Source organism: Trichechus manatus, unplaced genomic scaffold (genome assembly GCF_000243295.1).
Source record: "Trichechus manatus latirostris isolate Lorelei unplaced genomic scaffold, TriManLat1.0 scaffold00094, whole genome shotgun sequence".
Lineage (NCBI taxonomy): Eukaryota > Metazoa > Chordata > Mammalia > Sirenia > Trichechidae > Trichechus > Trichechus manatus.
Window position 1 is genome coordinate 5,839,452 of NW_004444030.1, and position 22,985 is coordinate 5,862,436.

At 36.5% G+C, this 22,985-nt stretch overlaps 1 protein-coding gene across 2 annotated transcripts in view; it reads left to right on the plus strand.

Moving 5' to 3' along the window:
• Window positions 1–22,985, plus strand: part of ZC3H12C (zinc finger CCCH-type containing 12C) — an 81,588-nt gene that overhangs the window by 29,489 nt on the left and 29,114 nt on the right. Inside the window, exons 1-2 of one of the 2 annotated variants that reach the window (XM_023736963.1) lie at window positions 16,647–17,256; window positions 17,360–18,117. In XM_023736963.1, the coding sequence (XP_023592731.1) occupies window positions 17,239–17,256; window positions 17,360–18,117 (776 nt within the window). In that variant the 5' untranslated portion in view covers window positions 16,647–17,238. Of the gene's footprint in view, window positions 1–16,646; window positions 17,257–17,359; window positions 18,118–22,985 lie in introns of those variants that run through there. The other variant, XM_023736964.1, reaches the window with a different exon arrangement.

Below are 22,985 nucleotides of genomic sequence, written 5' to 3' on the forward strand. Positions count from 1 at the left end.
GGCCCAAGTATTGACATGCTATTATTTATTTATTTAACACGTTTATTAAGCACTTACTATGTTCCAGGCACTCTGTAGGTCCTGGAGATACATGAGACAAAACGCAAGAATCCTAGCCCTTGTGGCGCTTACAGTCTAATTGCATTGGCAGCTGTTTAGTGCGATTCATGCTCTACATTTAACTTATTACAATTATTTAACTTATTATATGATGATTTGTATTTAGAAGGAATCTTGCCCTACATGCTCAGAAGTCTTAATTCAGTGTCTAAATTATTATGCTAATATGAACAGAACTCTCTATAAAGAAAAATTTTGTTATAAACTTCTGTGCTAATTTCACTAAGCATTTTCTAACACAACCATTAGTCTTTTTAGCCTCTCAGTGTTTTCAGTTTCTGGAACACCGTGACTGTTGTCTAAAGTCAGTAGTATGCAGTTATTTAAATCAGTAGTGGGTTATTGGAAGTTCTAACACAAGCATTTCATTTTCCCATCTTATAAGGATTGATATTGAAGAAACTACTTTTTTATATTGCTTCTTAGTAAGAATTTATATTTTAGATCAAGTTTATAATTAAAGTATTTTTATTAGGCCATAGCTAGTTTATGGTTCTTTTTGTTTTCATTTGCTGTATACCTGGTGCCGCAGAGTCCATTCTGACTCATAGCGACCCTATAGGACAGAGTAGAACTGCCCCATAGGGTTTCCAAGGAGCAGCTGGTGGATTCGAACTGCCAACTTTTTGGTAGCAGCCAAACACTTAACCACTGAGCCACCAGGGCTCCTTGTTGGCTGTAGACCATATTTTATTTTTTCCTAAGTTCCTTTATAATCATTTAATATACTGTTTTACACTTTCTGTGGACCATTAGTAAGAACAGACAGGCCTGTCTAATGATAGAGCCCTCTTTAAATTCTATATATGTACTTAACTCTCCATGTCCCATTTGTCAATTTCATTTTTTATCAATGCTCTTGGTCAGTTTTGAATTAGTTTGCTAAGTAGAATTATTTAATACTTAAAGAAAAACAAGACACAACCATTCTCAGCTGCTAGGTGCACTCTGAAAATACTATGATGTACACAGGTGACCATACACAAGAGGGAAAGTGAGGATGCCAGAAAGGGGTCATAGAAGAAGGTGGTAGTATCCGAAGGAGAGGAGTTTTGACTAGGCTTTGATAATGATGCTGCAAATAATATCATTATTACAATAGATACACTATCACTGAACTATCATCCAGTTTTTTAAATTCAAACAAAATCTTGAATATGCATTTTATTTTGTGTAAAATTATACATTATGAGCAAGCTGTTTCTCAGAATTTCCACTTAATATAACTGTTTTTAGCATGGATGTTTTCATGTACTTTCGGCTGCTTTTAAATCATACATATCCTTATTCCCTCATTGGTCTCTTTTTTTCCCCATTGCGTTAGCTGCTTTAGTAATATATAAGCATTTGAACATCATTTATCTATGCTGAACTTTTCTAAAATTCTTTTGTTCCTTGAGTATTTATAGGATTTATAGGAATTGAAGATCGTAAATTTTTTTTAATGGCTTCAGACAACACAAATTTATTTTCTTACGGTTATGGGGGTCAGAAGTCCAAATGGGTCTGCAAGCCTGCGCTCTTTCTGGAGGCTCTACGGGAGTATCCATTTCCTTGCCTCTTCTGCTCGCCTTCCTGGGCTCGTGGCCCCTTCCTGACATCACTCCAACCTCTGCTTCTGTTGTCACATTTTATCTGACTCTTCTGCCTCCCTCTTCCATCTTTAAAGACCCCTGTGATTATACTAAGGAGCCCTGGTGGTGCAGTGGTTAAGCATTCAGCTGCTAACTGAAAAGTCACTGGTTCCATCCAAGAAAGATGTGGCAGTCTGCTTCTGTAAAGATGACAGCCTTGGAAACCCTATAGAACAGTCATATTCTGTTCTGTGTGGTTGCTATGAGTGAGAATTGACTTGACAGCAACAGGTAACAGCGATTACAGTGTGCCCCTCAAGATAATCTCCCAGCTCAAGGTCCTTAATTTAATCATGTCTGTAATGTCCCTTTTGCTATGTTAGGTAACATTCACAAATTCTGGGGATTAGAATGTACACATCTTTGGGTGGGTCGTTTTTCTGTCTACCTTGGGGAGAGGGTTCTATTTCTAAAAGGAGGAAGGAGGAGAATGGGCACTGGGAGAGAATTAGCCTCACCTATATCATACTACTGCATTTTTACCTATCTTGGCTGTGGATATGTTTTAAAAGTATAAAGTTGTCAGAGCTGGTGAACTTTCTGAAGACAGGACTTTGTTTCCTCATACTCTGTGATCCTTGGAGTTCAAATGTCTAAGTAATCACAAAAGCAAACTATTTTTGAGGTCTGCATCCTTTCTCACAAGTGAAAATTTCATACATCAGTCTTCTGTTTGCTTTTCCTGAATGGCATTTCCAGCCAGTATTTTTGCAGTTTCCTCAGGGATGCTAAGAGGGCAGGTAGCATTGTTAGGATTAAATGACGTGGTGTGTGTCAAGGTCCTAGCACACTAGACCCCTTCATTTGACATTTAGTGTACAGTAGGCACACAAATCAAACTGCCCTTTCCCAGTACTTCAGCCCTCCAGCGTATGTGTTTGACTGTTTCCTTAGTGTGTGTGTGTGTGTGTGTGTGTGTGTGTCTGTGTGTGTGAGTGACTTTCTTGGTGGGGGGGTATGGTAGAGAAGGGGTGAATGTGAGAACTATGGTGGTATCCTTTGTCAGTCCCTGAATTTGCCCTTTGGGGGGTAGACTCTGAATATTTACATGAATGTTGATAGATACACAGAATTTTTGGAAAATAATCCAATTTGAATCATCTGAAATTGTAATTTTTTTCCTTTTGTTAGACTGCAATAAAAAAAAAGCGCCACCTATCGCTCCTACCAGTTCAGAGTGTATTAAAATGAAGTGCTGGATTTCATTTGTGTGGACTAAGAGTGGTGGCTGGGAACACTCAGTATACACGTAGTAAGTTTGTGGGAAGGGTCTTTGCTGGGGTGGGGGTAGCTGGCAGTCCTGTAAATTCAGCACAGAAAATAATCTTAGGACTGCTAGGAGCTGAGAGCCACACCAGCTGTCTCAAAGTGGCCCGTGGTGTTTTGTGAATCTGGAATTGCCAACATTTGAGAATCAGATTGAGATTTCATGTAACGTTTTAGATCCCTGATGAAGATCATCTTTTAAAAGACTTATTTCTTAATGAATTTTTTTTAATGCTAACTGAGAAGCTGATCACTGGGAAATATTTGAAGTCTTAGGATATGGGTTATATTTCCATTTAAAGTGACCATAGAAGAGTTTCTTTGTTTTTTGACATAAACCATTTTTATAACACACTTATTATAAACAGGGGTAAAGTTTTGTGGATTTTGAATTTGTCTCTGAGCCCTAAAAGAGAATTGAGAGTTGTCAGCTCTTGATAGCATGACACTGAAAATGTTTCATGATCAAACCCTAAGAACTATGACTTTCAGGAACATTATCCTTCTTTGTTACTGAGTCTTTTTTTTTTTAACTTTACCCCTATTTATAGTAAGTGTATTATAAAAGCAGTTTGATTAGGGTTAATCTCTGTAGTCTTTTTATCACCCTCTTTTTTTCTTAATAATTCTTGGTAACAGACTTTTATTGTTGAATATTATTGGAGTTTGAGGAGATCTTTTTCCTGCTTTAGTTCTGAATGGATAGAGAAAAAGACAAAGGAGTCAGGCAGCTGGAGATCAAAATAGCAGCTTTCTTACTGATAGAACAGTTGGAGAATGTGACTTAAGAGCACAGCATAAAGGGCTGAGAAATAACTGAACCCTACAGTTAGAGAGATTCAGCCACCCAGTCTCAGGCAGTGCTGGAGAGCAGAGCAACCAGGTGCTGTCTGCACATGGGCAGATCTTGAAGAGAAATGGACAGAGGAACAGGCTGGGCTGAGGTTACCCATGTCTTCTTCTCAGACTCACCCATTGGATAAGTCATCCTCCTCAAGTGAGAAGGCACAGGCTGGGGTGTCATTCCACTGGATGCCACTAATTGGGAACGTAACGCCAGAGAAACAGATTTTAGGGAAAGACCTCTCATTACTGGGATGCTTGAGCTCACTCAATTCTACAGCTTCCTTGAGTATTGGAAGCAGCCCCAATGGCAGCACCAGGGCTACAGGGACTTTGCCAGCAACTGAGGGCTCTTGGATAAGTTCACCTTGTCATAAAACGGAAATAAAAACTAGTAATCCATTGCCATCAAGTCAGTTCCAACTCATGCGACCCTGCCAAACAGAGACTGCCTGATGGGATTTCCAAGGAAAGGTAATCTTTTCAAGAGCAGACTGCCACGTCTTTGTCCCGTGGAGTGGCTGGTGATTTCGATCCACCAACCTTTCAGTTAGCAGCCAAGTGCTTAACCACTGAGCCACGCAGGCTCAGTAGGGGAGCATTTTTGTTCATGTGAGTGCCTGCATTCACATTTGCCCGGGCTTGTTTTTCTATTGGTCATATTTTCCATTCAGGGATCTTCTAGAGATCAGCACACGGCTGCGTGCCATGCAGGTTATACCATGTGGACTATGGAGGATAAAATGGTTCTGCTCTCAAGAAGCTTATAGCCCGTTCCTAACTAAGTGCTAAGTTATGCAGTACAAACTATTTATGATTTAGAAGTTCAAAGGAGTTGGAAAACAATACAAACTGAAGTACTCCAAAAAGATTTTTATTGAAAGTTAAGCCTTGAGCTGTGCCTAGAAAGAAGTCCTCTGGGTAGATGAGGCAGTGGAAGAGAGTACTTAAGGTGAAGGGACAGCAAAAATAAAGTCACAGATGCTGAAACAAGTGTGTTATTATGTATTATGACTATATAAAGAGAAGATTCTATGTTCAGATAATGAGAAATAACATTACAAGCCAGAGGAGACCCAGGTTGTCGAGAGAGCCTGGAAAACAAGGGGAGTGCCTGATACTTGTGGTTTACAGCTGAGATTTTTTTTTTTTTTTTTTAGCATAAGAGTGATGTCATTGAAAATTACTTTGTCAAGAGGGTATCTAGGGGGTATTCAAGAGACAGAGATAAATGAAGAAACAAAAGTAATCTAAGCCTGAGGGAATGAATGTCTAGACTAGGCTGAGAAAGTTTGTTTGAGGAGAGAAATAGTCAGGAATTGATTTATCTGGATCTTGAGGATGTATTGAATGAATGAATCAATTGAGAAGAGACAAAGTTTCGAGGCTGAACTGTTGAGGAAATGCCCCTTTAAGGAAATTGGGAGCAAGATATGGTACAACACACAAATGTGAAAACTGAAGCTGAGCAAAGCATCTCTTCTCTAAGTGGCATAAGGTTTATTTCATTTGTGTTTTATTTCCCTTCTATAAAAGTGAAAAAATAGTCATAAATATGGGTTTTCATTTTGATTTAATTGTCCTTTATTTTGTTTTGCTCAGCTTTTAGAAGTTTTTGTCGTCACTAATCCAGGTTTTTTTTTGGGGGGGGGTTTGTTTTTTGTTGTTCAAGTCATGAAATCTATTTTGATTATATGCGGTTCCCATGAAACCTGTCAAGATGAGTTTCATGGGAACCATATATAATCTGCCTCTGAGGTAGTTGGTGTCTTCTGGAGTGGACACCTGATGTTTCTTCCAGCCTAGTGTCATTTCTCCCTCTTCTTTTGTTAATAGAGGAATTCCCCAGCCCACCTCCATATAGTTCTTGTGGGGCTGCCAATCATGGTCCCACAGCAATTGGAGGCCAAAACCAAAAATCCAAACCCATTGCTGGCAAGTCAGTTCCAAGTCATAGTGACCCAATAGGACAAAGTAGAACTGCCCCATAGAATTTTGAAGGAGCAGCTGGTGGATTCAGACTGCGGACCTTTTGGTTAGCAGGCAAGCTTTTAACCACTACACCACCAGGGCTCCAATTGGAGGTAGGGGCAATATAAGACCTAAACTGTTCTTGCTAATCAGATTCTCTGTCTCAGGAATTAGCACCTTGAATGGAGACCTACAAGGTCAGAGATTGGGTAGTGCTGAGTCATCCCATGGAACCATTCAAGAAGCTTCTGCTGCGGAGACCCTAGGTTCAGTCTTGGTGCCTGGCCTTCTGGAAACTTGAGTGTTCAGTGCTCCCTTTGATTCTGTGAGCTCCTCCAGTGTCCTTCTAATAAATCTTCCATCTTGCTTTTTTAAATAGTCTGTTTCTCTTGCTTGTAAACAAAGGATTAAATTGATATGTATCCATTGTAACTTATTCTTTTTCCCTTTAAACTTTAATTTACCTATTGTTAATGGCTTTGTATTTTTTTAGGAGCAAACGTAATTTCTAATAAGATGTGATTTCTGTTAGAGTTTGTTTCTTGACATAGATAGGAAAAGTGCTTTCTTTTTTATTGCTACTATATCATTAGCTTATTTTATGGCCATAGTGATAGCTGTATCAGGGTGATAATTTGAACCTCCTGCCCACCCTCCTGCCATATGTTTCATGTTAACAGGAGAAATGGGAAAGATGGGCATCTTGTTGGATGAAATTTTAGCAGAAAGTTGTTTGGAGCTTTTTTCATTTACACTGCATGTTCCAGTAGTGCCATTTTCATAGACTTTTATTGTCTTCCTTATCAGTTCAAAGGTTAGTGAACTCTTTTCGGCCCTGATACGAATACTTTTCAGTAGGAACTTGATATAATATGAAATCATTTATATTTGATGATTTATTTTTAAAATATAATGATCCTAATCACAGTTAGATCTCTTTTCTTACAGTTATTGTTAAATATAAAAGTACATTTTTCTGGCACGTACTTTGAGTGAATTATATTCAGGGCTGGTTCCAAATACGGGCTAAAGTTGGAATTTTCAAGACCTGCCCCTTCGCTGAAAAGTAGCATGGTTTTCATTGGCAGAACGGAGTTAGGAGAACAAAGAGTGTTCAGTGGAACATTCTAGAATCAGCATATTAGAGATGTTGTTCATCAGGCTCTTGACACAGTTAACCCTATGCTTTCTTTGAGTTAATGCTATCTATATCTAGAGTCCCTGGGTGGTACAAACACTTCACGGGCTTGGCTGCTAACCGAAAGGTTAGAGGTTTAAGTGCACCCAGAGGCACCTCAGAAGAAAAACCTGATGAACTAGACAGTCCCCGGGTTGCCGGAGATCTGTTGTGTGTCCTTAAGTCAGATTTGTCGGTAAGTCGGAACAGGTGCGTGCGGTTCTTAGTAGCCTTACTTCAGTGCAGGAAGGAGGACTGGTGGCACAGTTGGTTAAGCATTTGGCTGCTAACCAAAAGATTGGCAGTTCGAATCCACCAGCTGCTCCTTGGAAACCTTATGGGGCGGTGAGTTGGAATCGACTCGACGGCAGTGGGTTTGGTAGCTTTGGTTAGTGCAGGAAAAGGCTCCAAGCCTTTTCAGTGATTTAAAACCTGCAAATGCAGCATGTGAAGGTGATTGTGATGAATTTGTTTCAAGTAGCCGTTGGTTCAGTTGTTTTAAAGTGAGACCAAATTTCCGTAATGTTAAAGGGCAAGTACGAGAGTTGTCCAGGAAGCTGGACGTTCATAACCCGGGGACTTACTGTATTTGTAAAAAATCAGCCTTTGAGGCAGAAAGGGACAGGAGCTGGGTGAATGCACACGAGAAATCCAGGGTGGAAAGGAGGAGTGTACTGTCACATTGTGGGGAGAGCAACTAGGGTCACATAACAATGTGTATATAAATTTTTGTATGAGAAACTAACTTGAGCTGTAAACTTTCACTCAAAGCACAATTAAAAAAAAAAAAGAATAGTCACGGGAAAAAAAAAAAACAGCCTTTGAAAACCCGAAGGAGCATACATAGTTCTACTCTGACACCGATATGGTCAGCATGAGTTGGAATCAACAGCAACTGATACCTGTGTCTCCAGCAATTTACTTGGCTTTAATTCATAGAGGCAATATTCTTCACATTGTTTTGTCGTTTAAAGTTAATCTTTACCTTTCCAGCTAACATTGAGTGAAGTAGTTTTATATATTAAAGCTCTCATTGTCCATATGACTTCCTAAATATAATAACTCTGAGAGTTAAGAGTTAGTGGCTGATTGGTTTTGTTCCGTGTTTTTACACCATGTGTGTAAATCTGTTTTTTTGTTGATTGGTTGTTTTTAACTCCCAAAAATGGCTAATTTTTTTGTTAAAAGTTTAACCGTTCAATCTTTTGGGTGCAAGTGGGAAAACTTGATATAATAATCTTACTTCCATGGTTATTGTTAGAGTATATATTAAAGAGGAACAAATCCATATTCAGAGAGCCATAGCAGGAAATCAGCTTGGATCACTACTGGCAAAGAGACTCGATTTCAAACACCAGCATGGAAACACACTTGATTCACAGCCATGCCTCAGCACAAGTCCAGGGCCTTCTCAAGTAGTTGAAGTTTCAGATGTTAGACCCACCCTTTGCATTCAGAGAGTTTAGTATATTCCTAAAACTAGGCTGTCTTATTTTTCTGTCACAAGTGTGCACTGTGCTCAGTCATTTATTGCAAAGACCAAAACAGCGTTCTGTGCAGCTGTTTGTATTTGCCCTGCCAAACCAAGTGGACAAGGGCTATGTGACTAGGAAAACCAGACTAAGGCCGTCTTTCCACCTACAGATGTTTTAATGTGCTTAGCATTATCCAATACTAGCAACTGAGATAGCCTAAATACCACAGCAGGATCTGATTAGCTTTTTCAGATCATTGCCTTTATTTGCTGTTTGCAAAAAAGCTTAATCCAGTGCTAGCAATCAGGCTTCCTGCTGAGCTCTTGGGTAGTTTTCTCTCATTCTTCCTGTTCGTAGTGGCAGGAATTAGTGAGAAGATTCGTCCTCCTCCTCCTGCATTAATGCTATAAAGTAGTAACTATAGTAGCAAGGGATAAAGAGAAGGAAGAAAACCCAAGGGAAGAGAGAAGCCTACCTATTCATACTAAGGAGTTTCCTTTTTATGTACAAAAGAAAAAAAGTCTTTTTAATATGAATTCATAAATACAGACCTCACTGTCTCTCTAGTCAGTGCATAGCTATTAAGTTTTATTAGGTTTTAGTTGTAACTACTTTGAGTGGATGTATGTTATATTTTTCATTTTGATCTTATTTACTCAAACTCAGTTTTACTAGAATTGAATTTACTAGCCATAACAGTGGCCTTGATTTATCTTTTGCGTTTATACCTTCCACTCTTGAAATTTCAAAGAACTACCACCACCACAAAAAATTTAAAAAAGATAAATTCTAACTTTTCTCATTTCTGTGATGTTTATGTGCTTACCCAAGACATAAAATTGAATGCTGTGTAATTCACACGGTTATTTTCAGTAAGTTATAATACTGTTGTTGTGAGGTGCCATTGAGTCGGTTCCGACTGATAACAACCATGTGTAGAACAGAACGAAACACTGCCTGGTCCTGCACCATCCTCAGAATCATTGTGCTTAGCCCCATTGTTGCAGCCACCGTGTCAGTCCATCTCACTGAGGGTCTTCCTTTTTTTTTGCTGACTGTCTACTTTACCAAGCATGATGTCCTTCTCCAGGGACTGATCTATATAGAGATGCTCTACCTTCGCCTTTAATGGGCTTTAAAATGTCCTTTGATATTAGGCCATGGGCCTGACTACTATTTCAGTAACCTTACTGTACCTCTTAGCAGAAAAAGAATAAGTCATGTTTTAGAATTTAGTTTGGCACTTTGGATCTAATGATTATATTTAGTCCAAAATATTTTCGCAGAGTTTTAAATTTTCTAATACTTTTTGAATGACACATTTTGATAAAATATTAAGCTCTGTCAAGGAGAAATAGCTATAGACAAATAGTGATCTACAATATGTTTTTATATGTTCATTTTCTTTTTAGAAGCAACAGTAACTTTTAGGTTTTAGTAGGTATAAGGAATGTTTTTGGTGAGACAACTGAAGAGTTTTAACTATATAGAATAGATATTCCTCTTATTTTGTAAAAAGAGAAGACCTCATTTTCATTTGAGTGGGTGCAGTAAGAACATGGCTTTGAGTCCCCAACCACTGTTAACTTTTTTCCAAGTACTTACAAATGATCCCAGTCTTTGAGTAGCCTCTGTATTTGCGTGTCAAAAAGAGAAATTGATGTAGATTGTTTGGGATGCTCTAACCAAGTTTTAGATCTTTAGAGTTGATGGTCATATAATGAAGAAGTGTGAGCTCTGCATAAATCAGCCTATGTTAGAAAACTGTATTTTAAGAGCAGTTCTTTGCCTTCATTCTTTTACTTTTCACTGAAATGAAAAGGGTGTGTGTGTGTGTGTGTTCTACAGCACAAAAGTAGGTAGTAGGACATCTCAAGATTCCTTTTATTTATTTATTTTTAAGTAGGAAATAGCCTCACAGTGCCTTGTGGTGTTTAAATTCCGAATGAATGTTTTCCATAATCAGAGGCCGCTCCAGATACAACTTATGCAGCTCTGGAAAGCAAATAGGCCACAGTATTATAAATACTATTTAATCTGGAAGTTTGAAATAAATCAGGAATAACAAGCTTCCTCATTGAAGGGGCTTATTTTTGTATATGTTATATCCTTTAAAATTATCACAGCTTTTCTTCTTTCCAGTAAAGTTAACTTGTTGTTCCTGAACTGAAACTTGAGTATCACAGCTTACAAATTATATGAAATATAAATACTTTTAACAGGTATAAAATCTACTGTGTATTAAAACTTAATGAAAGATTTTTGCTTTAAGAATTTTATACCACTACTGCACATGCATAAGATGGGCTGTTCTGTTGGTTTTAAGTTGAAGTTAAATAGTTTTATCTAAATGTTCACTTCAGTTGACTCATTTGACACAAAGTTGGATCAAGCTTTTGTTTTATCTTAACACTTCTAGTGAACTTTTTTGTATCGATTTTATTTGCAAGCTCTTAATTTTTTTTGTTTTTTGGTTCAACCTTATTTTCATCATCTGTCTTATTCGTGTTATTATCTTGCAACAAATTACCAAATATTTTAAAATACTTTTTAGACTTCCCAGTATTTCCATAGAAATCATTTTAGTATAACCTGTATCTCTTTCACCAGTAACTCATTTACAGAAGAAAAGGGGATGCTGCTGTGGTTACTAATTGCTACTTTGACACACCTCATTTTCTTTACTTCTCAAACAGAAATGAAAAGCTAATAGACTAGAGGGTAGCCGCAACTTTTTGGAAACATGCAACTTTTGTTATTTAAAATAGAATTGGTTTCTTTGTTTCATGCATTAAAAACAAGGAGGAGAGCTGAAGTCCTCCCAAGCCAGGTGTTGTTGGCAGGCTGCTCCCTAATGACTGCTCTCATCCAGCAGCTGCCCACTAGTCGGCTTTGTATGGCCGGCCTATTGTTGCTGCACACCCCTCGTTAATACACATGCTGCCCCGGGGCAGACCCTAAGAATGACATCAACTTGCTTATCTTAGAAACCTACGAACCTGACGCAGGGTGCTGAGGTTGTCTTGCATCTGCCTGGCCAACTAATTGTGAGCTTTCTGGCCTATGATTGGCTGTGATTCCACTCGGTAATAGGTTAAGCAAAGACATTGCCATTCCATCTGTTCAACCATTCATTGTTCTTCTTGCCTGCCTGGAAGTCTGCAGCTAAAATTGTGTTAAGGAGTTACTGCTGAAGCTGCTACAGAAACCAATGTCTTTGTATTTTCCTGCTAACGTGAGTATCTGTGCTACTTAACGCCTTGGAAGTTAAACTTTGCAAAATAGTATTAATTTGAATTCTGTAAAGGATAGGAAGCACCTGAAATGAAAGCCTAACATTTTATATAGTTTCAAAATATCTTCTTTCTGCAAAATATGTCTATGAAGCAGATTTTTATATTTTTATTTTCTGGAGTCATGTAAATAATGACTTATAACTTCATGAACATTTGTAAGGCTTTCAGGATGGCTTGTGATCCTTTGGAACTTAAAGACAACTTACAACATGTTCTGATGTCTGGATAAACAGTGAATTTAGATTTTATATTCTCATCAAATTCTTATGTTTCTTAAGGTGTCACCGCCATACCTAGGTGCTGGTAGATTTTCCATTGTCTTAAGAATCTAGTTGGGAAAGATGGATTGATAGAAATAGGCAGGTGTTTCAAACAGCTTGTTTTCAATAAGATGATTAAGCATTTAATTGCTTTGTGTCCAGCAGTGTCAGTATTCACGCACAGTTTCTAATTTCTTCTCCCCACCGTTTGTTTTTTCTTTTTTTTACTTGCGTTAGTTTCCAATATTAGATTGAAGATGTCATTCCACAAACTATTGGCTTTCAAGAGTTCTGTAATGAGGAAGGGAGGAGACGACAAAGACTTTCATCTGTCAGTTGGGGGGAAGGAAAGAACATAAAGGGTTAAAAAGAGGTTTTCATTTCTACCACATGCCCTATTGTGTGAACATATGCATAAGTCTATTGAAAGTTTTCAGAAGATGGGCAGGCCACCAGTTGCTGGTCTCCTGCAGTTCCAGTAGACATCTGTTGCCCCAGAGCATTAACCAATCTGTTCAAAGGGACATCCTTCCTTTGTTGCTTAGAGGGATGCAGACAACAGCACTCACTGAAATACAATGGTAATTAAATACACAGAGACTACAGCAGTAGGTATTTATTACATATTCATTATTTTATTTCCATTGTTCTCATAGTATTACCATTTGGATAACAACCAGAACCACTTTTATGGCATTGTAACTTTACAAACAAATAAATCGGTTTAACAAGTTTATGATCTAGTATTCTTGATTAATATGTGGCTCTTTATTAAAAAAAAAATTTTATACCTAATTTGAGGTGAAGGATTATCCAGGTTATCTAATGAGAGCTTTCAGAAAATCCACTCACTAAATAGAGGAATTTGTGGGCGTGCAGTAAGTTTGGAGTAAATAGCCATTATATCATAAACCTGCATTCAGCTAATGTAAAGAGTTTTAAAAAAAAGTTTCTGAAAACTTTAAAAAATCAGTTATACTTTATCATCGCCTACCAAATTAGCATGAAAATTTGGTTCATTTTTAAAAAATTGAATTATTTAATTTTTAAACTTATTAGGCCATTAACAAGAAAAATTATTTCAGTTTCAGATGGAATTTCTGGAGGGAATCTATAGATTTGTAAGTGTAGGAATATGTTCTCAGATCATTTACTTTTGCCAGTACCTTTTGTGTGCAAGAATATAGCATATAAAAGACAGTTATAATGGACCCCTGATGTGAAGTTTAAAAGTTAAGCCATACAGTTTATGCTCCTGTAGTTTTTTTGATAACTAAGGGAGTATAAACTCTGACCTACTTAATGTGTGAAATTTTGACTGTGCTGCTGCTTAATGAAATAAGGAAAATTACCCTTGTTACTAAAGATGATTTACACAAGTTTACACTGGAGTAAATGCAATCACTTGAAAGTCTAATGAACGGTTTAGAAATTGACGAAAAACCTAGTTTCTGTCCTACATGAAGTAATGCACTTTTTGATGTCATTGGCGTCTTTTTTCAAAATTGTATTGATCATTTTAAGGCACTGAATAAAAACAAAGGTGAGATACCGTTCTTTGTCCCCAAATCTTCTATAATAATTCTCTTGCAAGTTTTGCACATTCCGTTACGTTAACAAGTACTGCAGCCTATGAAAATATTTTTCTGATTAGTTTTTAAATCTTAACACTAGCATATAATTTTTTTGAATGATTTCAAAATACTGCCAAATTCTGATATTTTGTAAAGTGTCATATTAAGTCAGGGTAATCTTTAACTAATTACAAGTGACTAAGGAAGCATTTTAGAGATTAAAAGTTTTAAAAACCAAATCTTTACCATTTGAAGTCAGTACAAATCAGGTTATATCAGATTTGTATTATGTGATGGAGAAAATATATGCAGCTTACAGGCGTGGTAATTGAACTCATTCACCCTTATTTGTAGTCTTTCCTGTTTTGTCTGTTGCATTACAGGTTCTAAAAATTATTTAACCGCTTATTTAGTACACGATAGGATTGGGTAACTTTATCTGAGCTAACCATTGAAATCTAGAAGATGAAGAAGGGCCTCTCAGTGTGAAAAAAGTTCAACCAGAATATTTTAAAAGAAAAATTGTGCTGCCTAACCCAATTAGATGTTAATAAAAAAAAGTAGGTCAGGCTTACATTTATCCTTAGCCTTAAAAATCATGTTAGCCCAATTATTGAAAATTTTTTATTTAAATATGTACAATTTATATGAATTATCACAATTTAAAGGTATGTGATATTGGCATACAAATGAGTTTATCTGGCATAATATTATAAAAACAACTGATAGTTCTATTTTTCTTCCTATTTTATCATTATAAACATAGTAAAATTATATGGCAGAGCAGCTTTGGGTCGTTGACAGTTATATTGAAGGTAGGTAGAAAGATTTATTATTTTTTTTGGAGTGGTTAATTTTCATTTTAAAAGGTTTACAGTACCTGGTTTTGTTTCTTTGAAAAATGTGAAAATTAAAAATAATTTCACTCATCTTTTAATATTTCCTCTGTATTTTTCATAAGGTATTCATCTTGTCTGATCCAGCCCAACAGAAAAGCACTAGAGCTCAATATTAAAATAGTATATCCTAGTTCCGTTCAGGGATTTGGTCAGTGAGTCATTGTCTTGAAGAATTATCTCACAACAGCACTTATGCAAAACCCAAACTTTTCAGGGGAGATCAAAAATGTTGCCCGTTAAATACACTTCCTGCAGTCAGAGCAGATTGTGGGGTTTACAGAACAATGATGTCGGCGCTTCCAGATTGGTTTGGCAGCTGCATTGTTCTCAGAGGGTAAACCAGATGCACTCAAGTCCCAGTCTCTTTTATAGGCTTTTGTTCATACCAAATTATTCTTTCACTGTGCTAGCATTCATGATGGCATGTTAAAGGAGTGCAGCTTAGCAACCAGCTTCTTGTTGCCAGGCAGCCCAGCTTCCAATAGATTTTCCTTGTTTAAGACACTTTTGGTGGGAGCTCTACGAAGGCCACAGTGCAGATTTTTCTTTTAACTGTATCCCTTTATTAGGATGCTGTTGTGATTTGTTACTTGCATTATGGTGTCAGTATATTACAGTAGTTAATAAATCACTGAGTGTAAAGATTTACTTTCAGAATCCTTTCCTTTAATTCTAAATAATTGGGCTCTTGCATATCCATATTAATAGAAAAAAATTGAAGTGGATATAGCTTCATAATGGAACACATGTATATAGACCTCTCCTAAGGGATATTCATTTTTATCAGTTGTGCAATTAGGAGCTGAGAGAGTTTGATGTTTCTTTAAAGCTAAAGAATACTGTATTATTAGTGGAACAATGGTATTGAAGTTATCTGTTTTCTCAGGGGATAAAACCTGAAAAAGGCTCCTATGGAAGTGTGTAGGAGTTCTACGCTGAAGGAATTGTAAATGTATTGTTTTCAAGCTAAGGATTCCATAACTATGGTTATATTAACCATAGTTAATATAATTTATTTCATTATGTAGAAGTGTTTTACTCTCTAATAAGTCACCAAATATTCATTTAAATTTGTGACTTCCTAGAAAATAACATTTTTCTTTTAACATTACTATAATAGCTCCTTTCTAGTGTAAATAAGATATTGAAGAACTTTAAAATATTTTTCCAATTTTCTTTTTTAGGTTATTTAAATAGGTGTTTTATGACAGCTTAAATTCATCTACCACTAGCATGCTATTACCCTGGATTAAAAAAAAAAACAAAAAACACTGCTGTCAATTTGATCCTAACCTGTAGCGACCCTATTAGACAGAGTAGAACTGCCCTATAGGGTTTCTGAGGCTGTAATCTTTACAGAAGCAGACTGCCACATCTTTCTCCCGAAGAGTGGCTGGTGGGTCCAAATCGCCGACCTTTCAGTTAGCAGCCAAGCATTTAACCACTATGCCACCAGGGCTCCGTAAGAGCAGACACCTGAACAGGGACAAGTTATCCTGGATAGAACACTGGAATTGGCTTGATAAGTAAACTGCTGATGTGGATATAGTCCTTTCAATGAAGCACAAGAGAAAATGATTTTATTTTGCTAATGTGTTCCTGGTAGAGAAATAACAACTATTTCCAATGGACTTTAGGGAAAAAGTAAAAAAGCAAAAGCGTTTTAAATAGTAAAAAAACATTTTTATAGGAGAAAGATGACTTTTTAACCAAATGCAGATAATGGTTAATTAATCTGATGCAATCAGAAAAATTTTCTGAAATTTCAAGAAATTGAGGTCTTCTTGTTATTAGTTGCCATCAAGTCACCTGTAACTCACGGCAGCCGTATGAGTGCAGAGTAGAATTGCACTCCATAGGGTTTTCAAGGCTGTAACCTTTGAGAAGCAGATCACCAGGCCTTCTTCCAAGGCGCCTCCTGGTAGGTTTGAACCACCAACTTTTTGGCTAGTAGTCGAGCACTTAACTGTTTGCACCGTTCAGGGACTCCTGTGAAATTGAGATAACATTTATTTAATGTTCTTAATTACTTGCTGCTAATTTTATATGAAATAGTTAATTTTCCTGCTTTCCACAAATGTACATAGAATAAAACAGCTCCCCCCACCCCCACCCTGGTGTCCCTGGTACTTAATAAGGGTGGCGTAATGTTAAAAGTTATATTCTGTTACCATGTCCAATATATAAAAATAATTATTAGGGTAAAACTGTATTCATCTCTAAATGGAATATAATGCACTTTGTAATTATTTAATTCTTCACTGGCTATTTTAGAGTATATACTCTTTCATTGTAGTATCTAAATTATTTTTAAAACTTTAGATTGTTGTTAAGGTTGATTCAAATTAATGATAATTTTCAATTATTGTAAGCTAATATTTACCTTTACTTCCACATAGCTTTCTCTCGCTCAAGAATTTTTATAGATTTTTATGAATTCTTTAGAGAAAATGTACATAACCTGTCATTGGCCTAACTAAAATGTGTTTTATGGTAATATTCTGTGTTACTCTAGAAACATAAGTTTCTAAAGTGGAAAAATCTCTTCCATCTAGGTTGAGCATGAGTTTTGAAGTCAAACAAATCTGTCTTTAAAATCTGATTCTACTACTTATTTGCTTTGTTGCTTTGGAGGAATTACATGGCCTTCCTAATTAATACCTGTTCATCTGAAAAATGGGGCATTATACTGTCTTGACAAGGGTATTATAAGGGATGAGAGGATGCAGACAAAATATAAAGTAGGTGTTGGTAATCTAATGACTTTGAGTAATCTTATGACCTTTGAAGACAAAAATGTAACAGGAAATAATGTAGTCCTAAATATTTTACATTTTTCCCTAGGAATACGGAGCGCTTTGCATTCAGGAATACAGAAAAAACAGCAAAGTGGAGTCAAGTACACGGAACAGCTTCATGGGCTTGAAGGATCATCTGGGCCATGACCTCGGCCACCTTTATGTGGAGACCACTGACCCACATTTAAGTGCAGCTGTACCTTGGCCAATGGTAGAAAAACCAACAATGGAAAAAGTTAGTTCCAGGAAGGAAGATACGGAAAAAGAGGTGTCTGAAGAGAATGCAAGCTCTGGTGACTCTGAAGAAAGCACAAATTCTGATAATGAGTCAGAACAGTTGAGTAGTATTTCCGTAGAGCCGTGCTTATTAACTAAGACTCACCGACAACTCTGTAGATCTCCCTGTTTAGAGCCCCATGTACTCAAATGCAGTGAAATTTTGCAAGACTTTAAAACTGAAGAGTCCCAGACTACATCCAAGGAAGCAAAGAAACCCCCTGATGTGGTACGAGAATACCAAACAAAACTGGAGTTTGCACTTAAGTTAGGTTATTCCGAAGAACAGGTTCAGCTTGTGCTAAACAAACTCGGTACCGATGCTTTAATCAATGATATATTGGGAGAACTGGTCAAACTTGGAAATAAAAGTGAAACTGATCAAACAGTTAGCACAATCAACAGTATAATGCGGGAAACGTCTTCCCTGGAATCTCAGAGGTCTGAATCTCCAATGCAAGAGATTATAACAGATGATGGTGAAAATCTGAGACCAATAGTTATTGATGGCAGCAATGTAGCAATGAGGTAAGTGGGAAAATCTTTTCTGAGAATTATTACCAAACATTCTTGAAAAGTTATTTCTAATTTTGTGGCTGTCTTCTAACAATCATTAAAATCAAGATTAGTCTGCATCCCAGCAATACTTACATATCTTTGATTGTATCTCAATTTTCTGTCTCTTTACTTCTGGGACACTCAACCATCCTCACCCCATCTACCCCTAAATAGAAACACCCTTTCACCAGATTGGTGTCTTCGTTTTCTCATCTGGCTAAATTGCTACGGTATAAAAATTATCATGTGCTCCTGATTTTGTGTTAATCACTAGTCTTAAGGAGCCCTGGTGGTGCAGTGGTTAAGAGCTTAGCTGCTAACCAAAAGGTCAGCAGTTCAAATCCACCAGCCACTCCTTGGAAACCCTATGGGGCAGTTCTGCTCTGTCCTATAGCATCACTAGCTGGAATCAACTCAGTGGCAATGGGTTTTGGGTGTGCTGATTTTGTGTTAATCACTAGTCTTGAAGTTAAGTATGACAATATCCAACAGCTTTGGAATTTAGTAAAATGAATAGCCTATTTCTACATGAAACTAAATAGCTATAGGGGAAAGCCCTAATTCTTTTAGAAAATAAATTATTTTTACTAATTTTGGAACTAATCAAAGCTTCAAGTTTTTTGTCCCATCCAAGAACTACAATTCACAAGTAATTCTTTAGGAACTGGGAAAGAAAAAAAAAAAATAAAAGCAAAGCTTCTAATGAAATTTTTTTAAATGAATTTTGATTGCTCAAAATTTAATGTATAACTAAATTCAATCAGTATATAGTTAACCACCTGCAATGCTCAGAATACCGTGAAGATGTAAAGATATATAGAGGCAATAAAGATACATAAAGGCATCAGTTCTTTAAAGAGCATAGAGTTTCATATACTGTTTCTCAAAAGGGGATCTGAGGATACTTTCCACAGAATCATCTGGAGAACTTGTTAAAAATGCAGATTCCCGTGCAGTGTTATTCAATAGAAATATGGTGCAGGCCACATGTAATTTTAAATGTTCTGGTAGCCACATTAAAAAGTAAAAAAGAAATAAGTCAAATTAATTTGAATAATATATGTTATTTAAGCTAATGTATCCAGATTATCATTTCAACATGTTATCAATCCAAAATTATTAATGAGATATTTTTCTTTTCATATTAAGTCTTTGAAATCCATTGTGTATCTTACACTTACAGCACATCTCAGTTTAGTTTAACCATATTTCATTACTCAATAGCCACATGTGGCTAGTGGCTACCACATGGGCAGTGTAGTTCTAGAGCCTCACACAGACTACCAAGTCAAAGGCATCTCCTTTCGTAACAAATACCCCTGCAAATAACGACCCATACAGAAATTTAAGAACTACTGTTTTTAGTAGGTGATAGCAAGTTCTTTGATATGAGAAGGGGCAACCAATATGTAATCTTCAAATAACCTTTCCAGGTGGAGGCAGTATTATCGTGCTTTCATTTATAAGCAAACTGAGACTTATGAGTTTAAATTATTTGCCCAAGACAAAACCTAATTCAAACCCAAATATGTCTGACTTCAAGGTCTACACTCTTCATCATATAATGAAAGAAAAAAGCAAGTTGAAAATGTTCAAGCCATATCTTTCAAGGCCTTGAATGCCAAGCTAGAGAATTTAAACTTGGCTCTGTAATTCAATGGTAATTGAAGTTTTTGAGTAGAAGAGTGTCAGGAGTAAATTTGTGCCTTATATTGATAATCTGGCAATAATGTTTAAAGTGGATTATATAGAAGGTAGGAATTAGAAGCAAGATCAATTTGGATGTAAACAGCCCTTTCTAATGGAATCAAGAGGCCCTAACAAGTTGTTATATAGAGATATGAAGTATACATACGGCTTTGAGAAGTCCTTCAGTAAGACAATTTTGTTGTTTAATCTTTCCCAAACTTGGCTGCAGAATGATTTTTTTCCTGTAATAATCCAGAACTAGTGAAATATTACCTCAGGAGAGTGATAATATGTAAGGCCCAAAAGTCATGACATTACCAAGGGAGAGAGTTTGAGGGAAGATCTTGAGGAACACCTACAACCATAGCTATATACCAAAATAACCAGAGGAGGTTTTTAAAAAATACATCTCCCCAGTGTCTACTCTTGGAGAGTTTGATTCAGTGGAGCTGTGGTAGATTCTAGATAACTATATTTTTTAAAAGTGCCATGAGTATTTCTGATGCATAGCCAGTTTTGAGAACTAGTCATCACTAAAAGTGTTGGGATCTACAGGTAGGGAGGTAGAAGAAAGTGATGATCCAGGAAAACGGTAGTATGAAAAACTCTAGTGTTAGAAAAAAGCATAGTATTAGAAAAACCAGGAAACACACAAATGTCATCAAACTCAAAGAAGAAGGCTTTAAGGAGAGCATACCCTGTAGACAAGTTGAGGAAGAATACTTTAAAAAGACCAGAGGACATGACAGTCAGGAAGTCACTGGTCTTCAAGAATGCCATGTGGTATTAAAGATGAAAGCCCAGTCACAGGGGGTGAAGATATGAAGGAGTAGAGATAGACCGTTGTTCTAAAATGTTGACAGAGGAAGGGAAGAATGAGGAGGAAGAAGAATTGGGAAATGATTTAGTTTTGTTTTATTTTTAAGAATGAAACAATGTAGTATATAGTAAGCTGAGAGGAAAGGGGAAGGAGTCACCACAGGAGAGGAAGAGAGCAATAATATGAAAGGAGTTTAAATTTTGAAGCGAAGTTCTCAAGGAGAAGGCAGAGGCACAAGCGAAGAGTTTGGCATTGGGCGGAAATATGCTTTTGGATAGGCCAAAGCAGAACTTTCAACGGGAAAAGCAACATGAGATTTGTAAAACTTGGAGCTCTTAGAAATGAATATTTAAGATAGATAACATTTATATAAATGATGTCACAGTCAGGGTCAGCCTCACCTTGTTACCAACTGAAATGAAAGGTAGTTGGATAATTAAGAATTTACATAAAACTCTAAACCTTACTCATCCCACATGGTGAGATTTATCCACAGAAAACTTTACTACAGAAATAGATGGCGTAATTAAAGCATTTCAACACAACCCATTCTCAGGTAATTATGAAAACAAATTTCTGCTCCCACATTATTTTGGCACTCTGTCCTCTTTCCCTGGATATAAAGATGGGACAATGCAGATTCATTTCTTTTCTCCATCATGTATTTTAATCTGACACTTAAATTGAAATGCTTTCAGGCATTTCAGGAGAGAACAAGTTGACAGGAAATTTTTATTACAGCAGCATTATACTGTCAGTCACAATAAAATGTGATACCACAGCCATAACTTTGAAAGTGCCAGAACTCATGAAAATTCATAGTAAACTTTTATATTCTGCCATTTACAAGGTCTACATTAAGTAACAAAGTTATTTAAAAATGCATATATATTCCAGATCCAAAATCTTAATTCAACAAAAATGCAGAGGTATTTCATCTGTTTCATGTTGCATAAAATATAAGGAGCTTTTACTTTTGAAATTAATTTTTCACTCATAATAAGTTTAGAAAACCTATCATGTATAATAAGCTTATGTATATAAAATTATATATATAATAAATAAATGTGGGGCACAGGTTAAAAATAGAATACTATTTATTCCTTTTTCTGATCTTCAAGGCAGATGTATTCCCTATGAAAGATAAATCTCTTAGTTTCATTTAAATGCTAGCCATAGAACTGATAGAAATGATTCTTTGGATGTGAATTAAAAGTAGGAAAGCAAGAGACATTTTCATTAAAAATACCAAAATAGACTTTTTAAAATATCTTTAATTCTCTACATACTACTTTTGTTATTCTGAACAAGTTGCTTAAACTCTCTAGCCTATTTTCAAAATTGTAAAAAGGGGAGTTTCTATCTTGTGCTTGTTACAAGGATTCGAGATAGTTAATGCCAAGTGTTTGTCATGTAGTAAACCAAAAAAAAACAAAACCCGTTGCCATGGAGTCAATTCCAACTCGTAGTGACCCTATAGGACAGAGTAGAACTGCCCCATAGGGTTTCCAAGGAGTGGCTGGGGGATTCCAACTGCCTACCTTTTGGTTAGCAGCTGAGTTCTTAACCATTGTACCACCAGGGCTCCATCATGTAATAGGTGCTCGATAAATTAGTTATTATTACATTAAAGAGCCAGTCTCAATCCAGGATATAGTAACTAATGTAGTGAAAAGTGAGTTATCCCAGTTTTTTTCACTTAACAATTCGCAAACATAGCAATTTAACAGTTCACCTTATTCTCATGACCCCTACCATTGGTTTTCAGTGATGATTTTTACAATTTTGTAAAGGAAACTTGAGCTCTTAGAGCTGGGTAGACTCCAAAATTGCCCAGGGATGAGCCACATAGTCAGAATATCCGGCATAGCTCCCAAAATTGCAGGAATCCTATATTGCCTTGGGGTAGAGCATACTTCTTTATGAAGTTTATTAATTTGCTTTTAGAAATGTGCCATACTGATGGGGCTCTGGGTAAGTTTGTTAAAAGATTTCACCAAAAATTGACAGACAAAAAATAAAAATGAAAAAACTGACAGATACCTGGAGCGTAGTCTAGCATAGTTTGTGATAGCTATTTCACTGATGTGTATAGGAGCAGAGAGGACGTAGTGTGTAAAAATAGAAAAGAAAGTAAACTAAGTTTAGAGAAAGCCCTAAACTTTTATGTATAAAATCTTGAGCATTTAAGAACTGCTTGGTTTTTTCCCTGATGGAGCAGAAGAAAGGTGGAGTGCAGAACTCAAATTCTAGTAAAAAGACCAGACTTAATGGTCTGACTGAGACTGGAGGAACCCCAGAAAGCATGGCTCCCGGACTCTCTATCAGC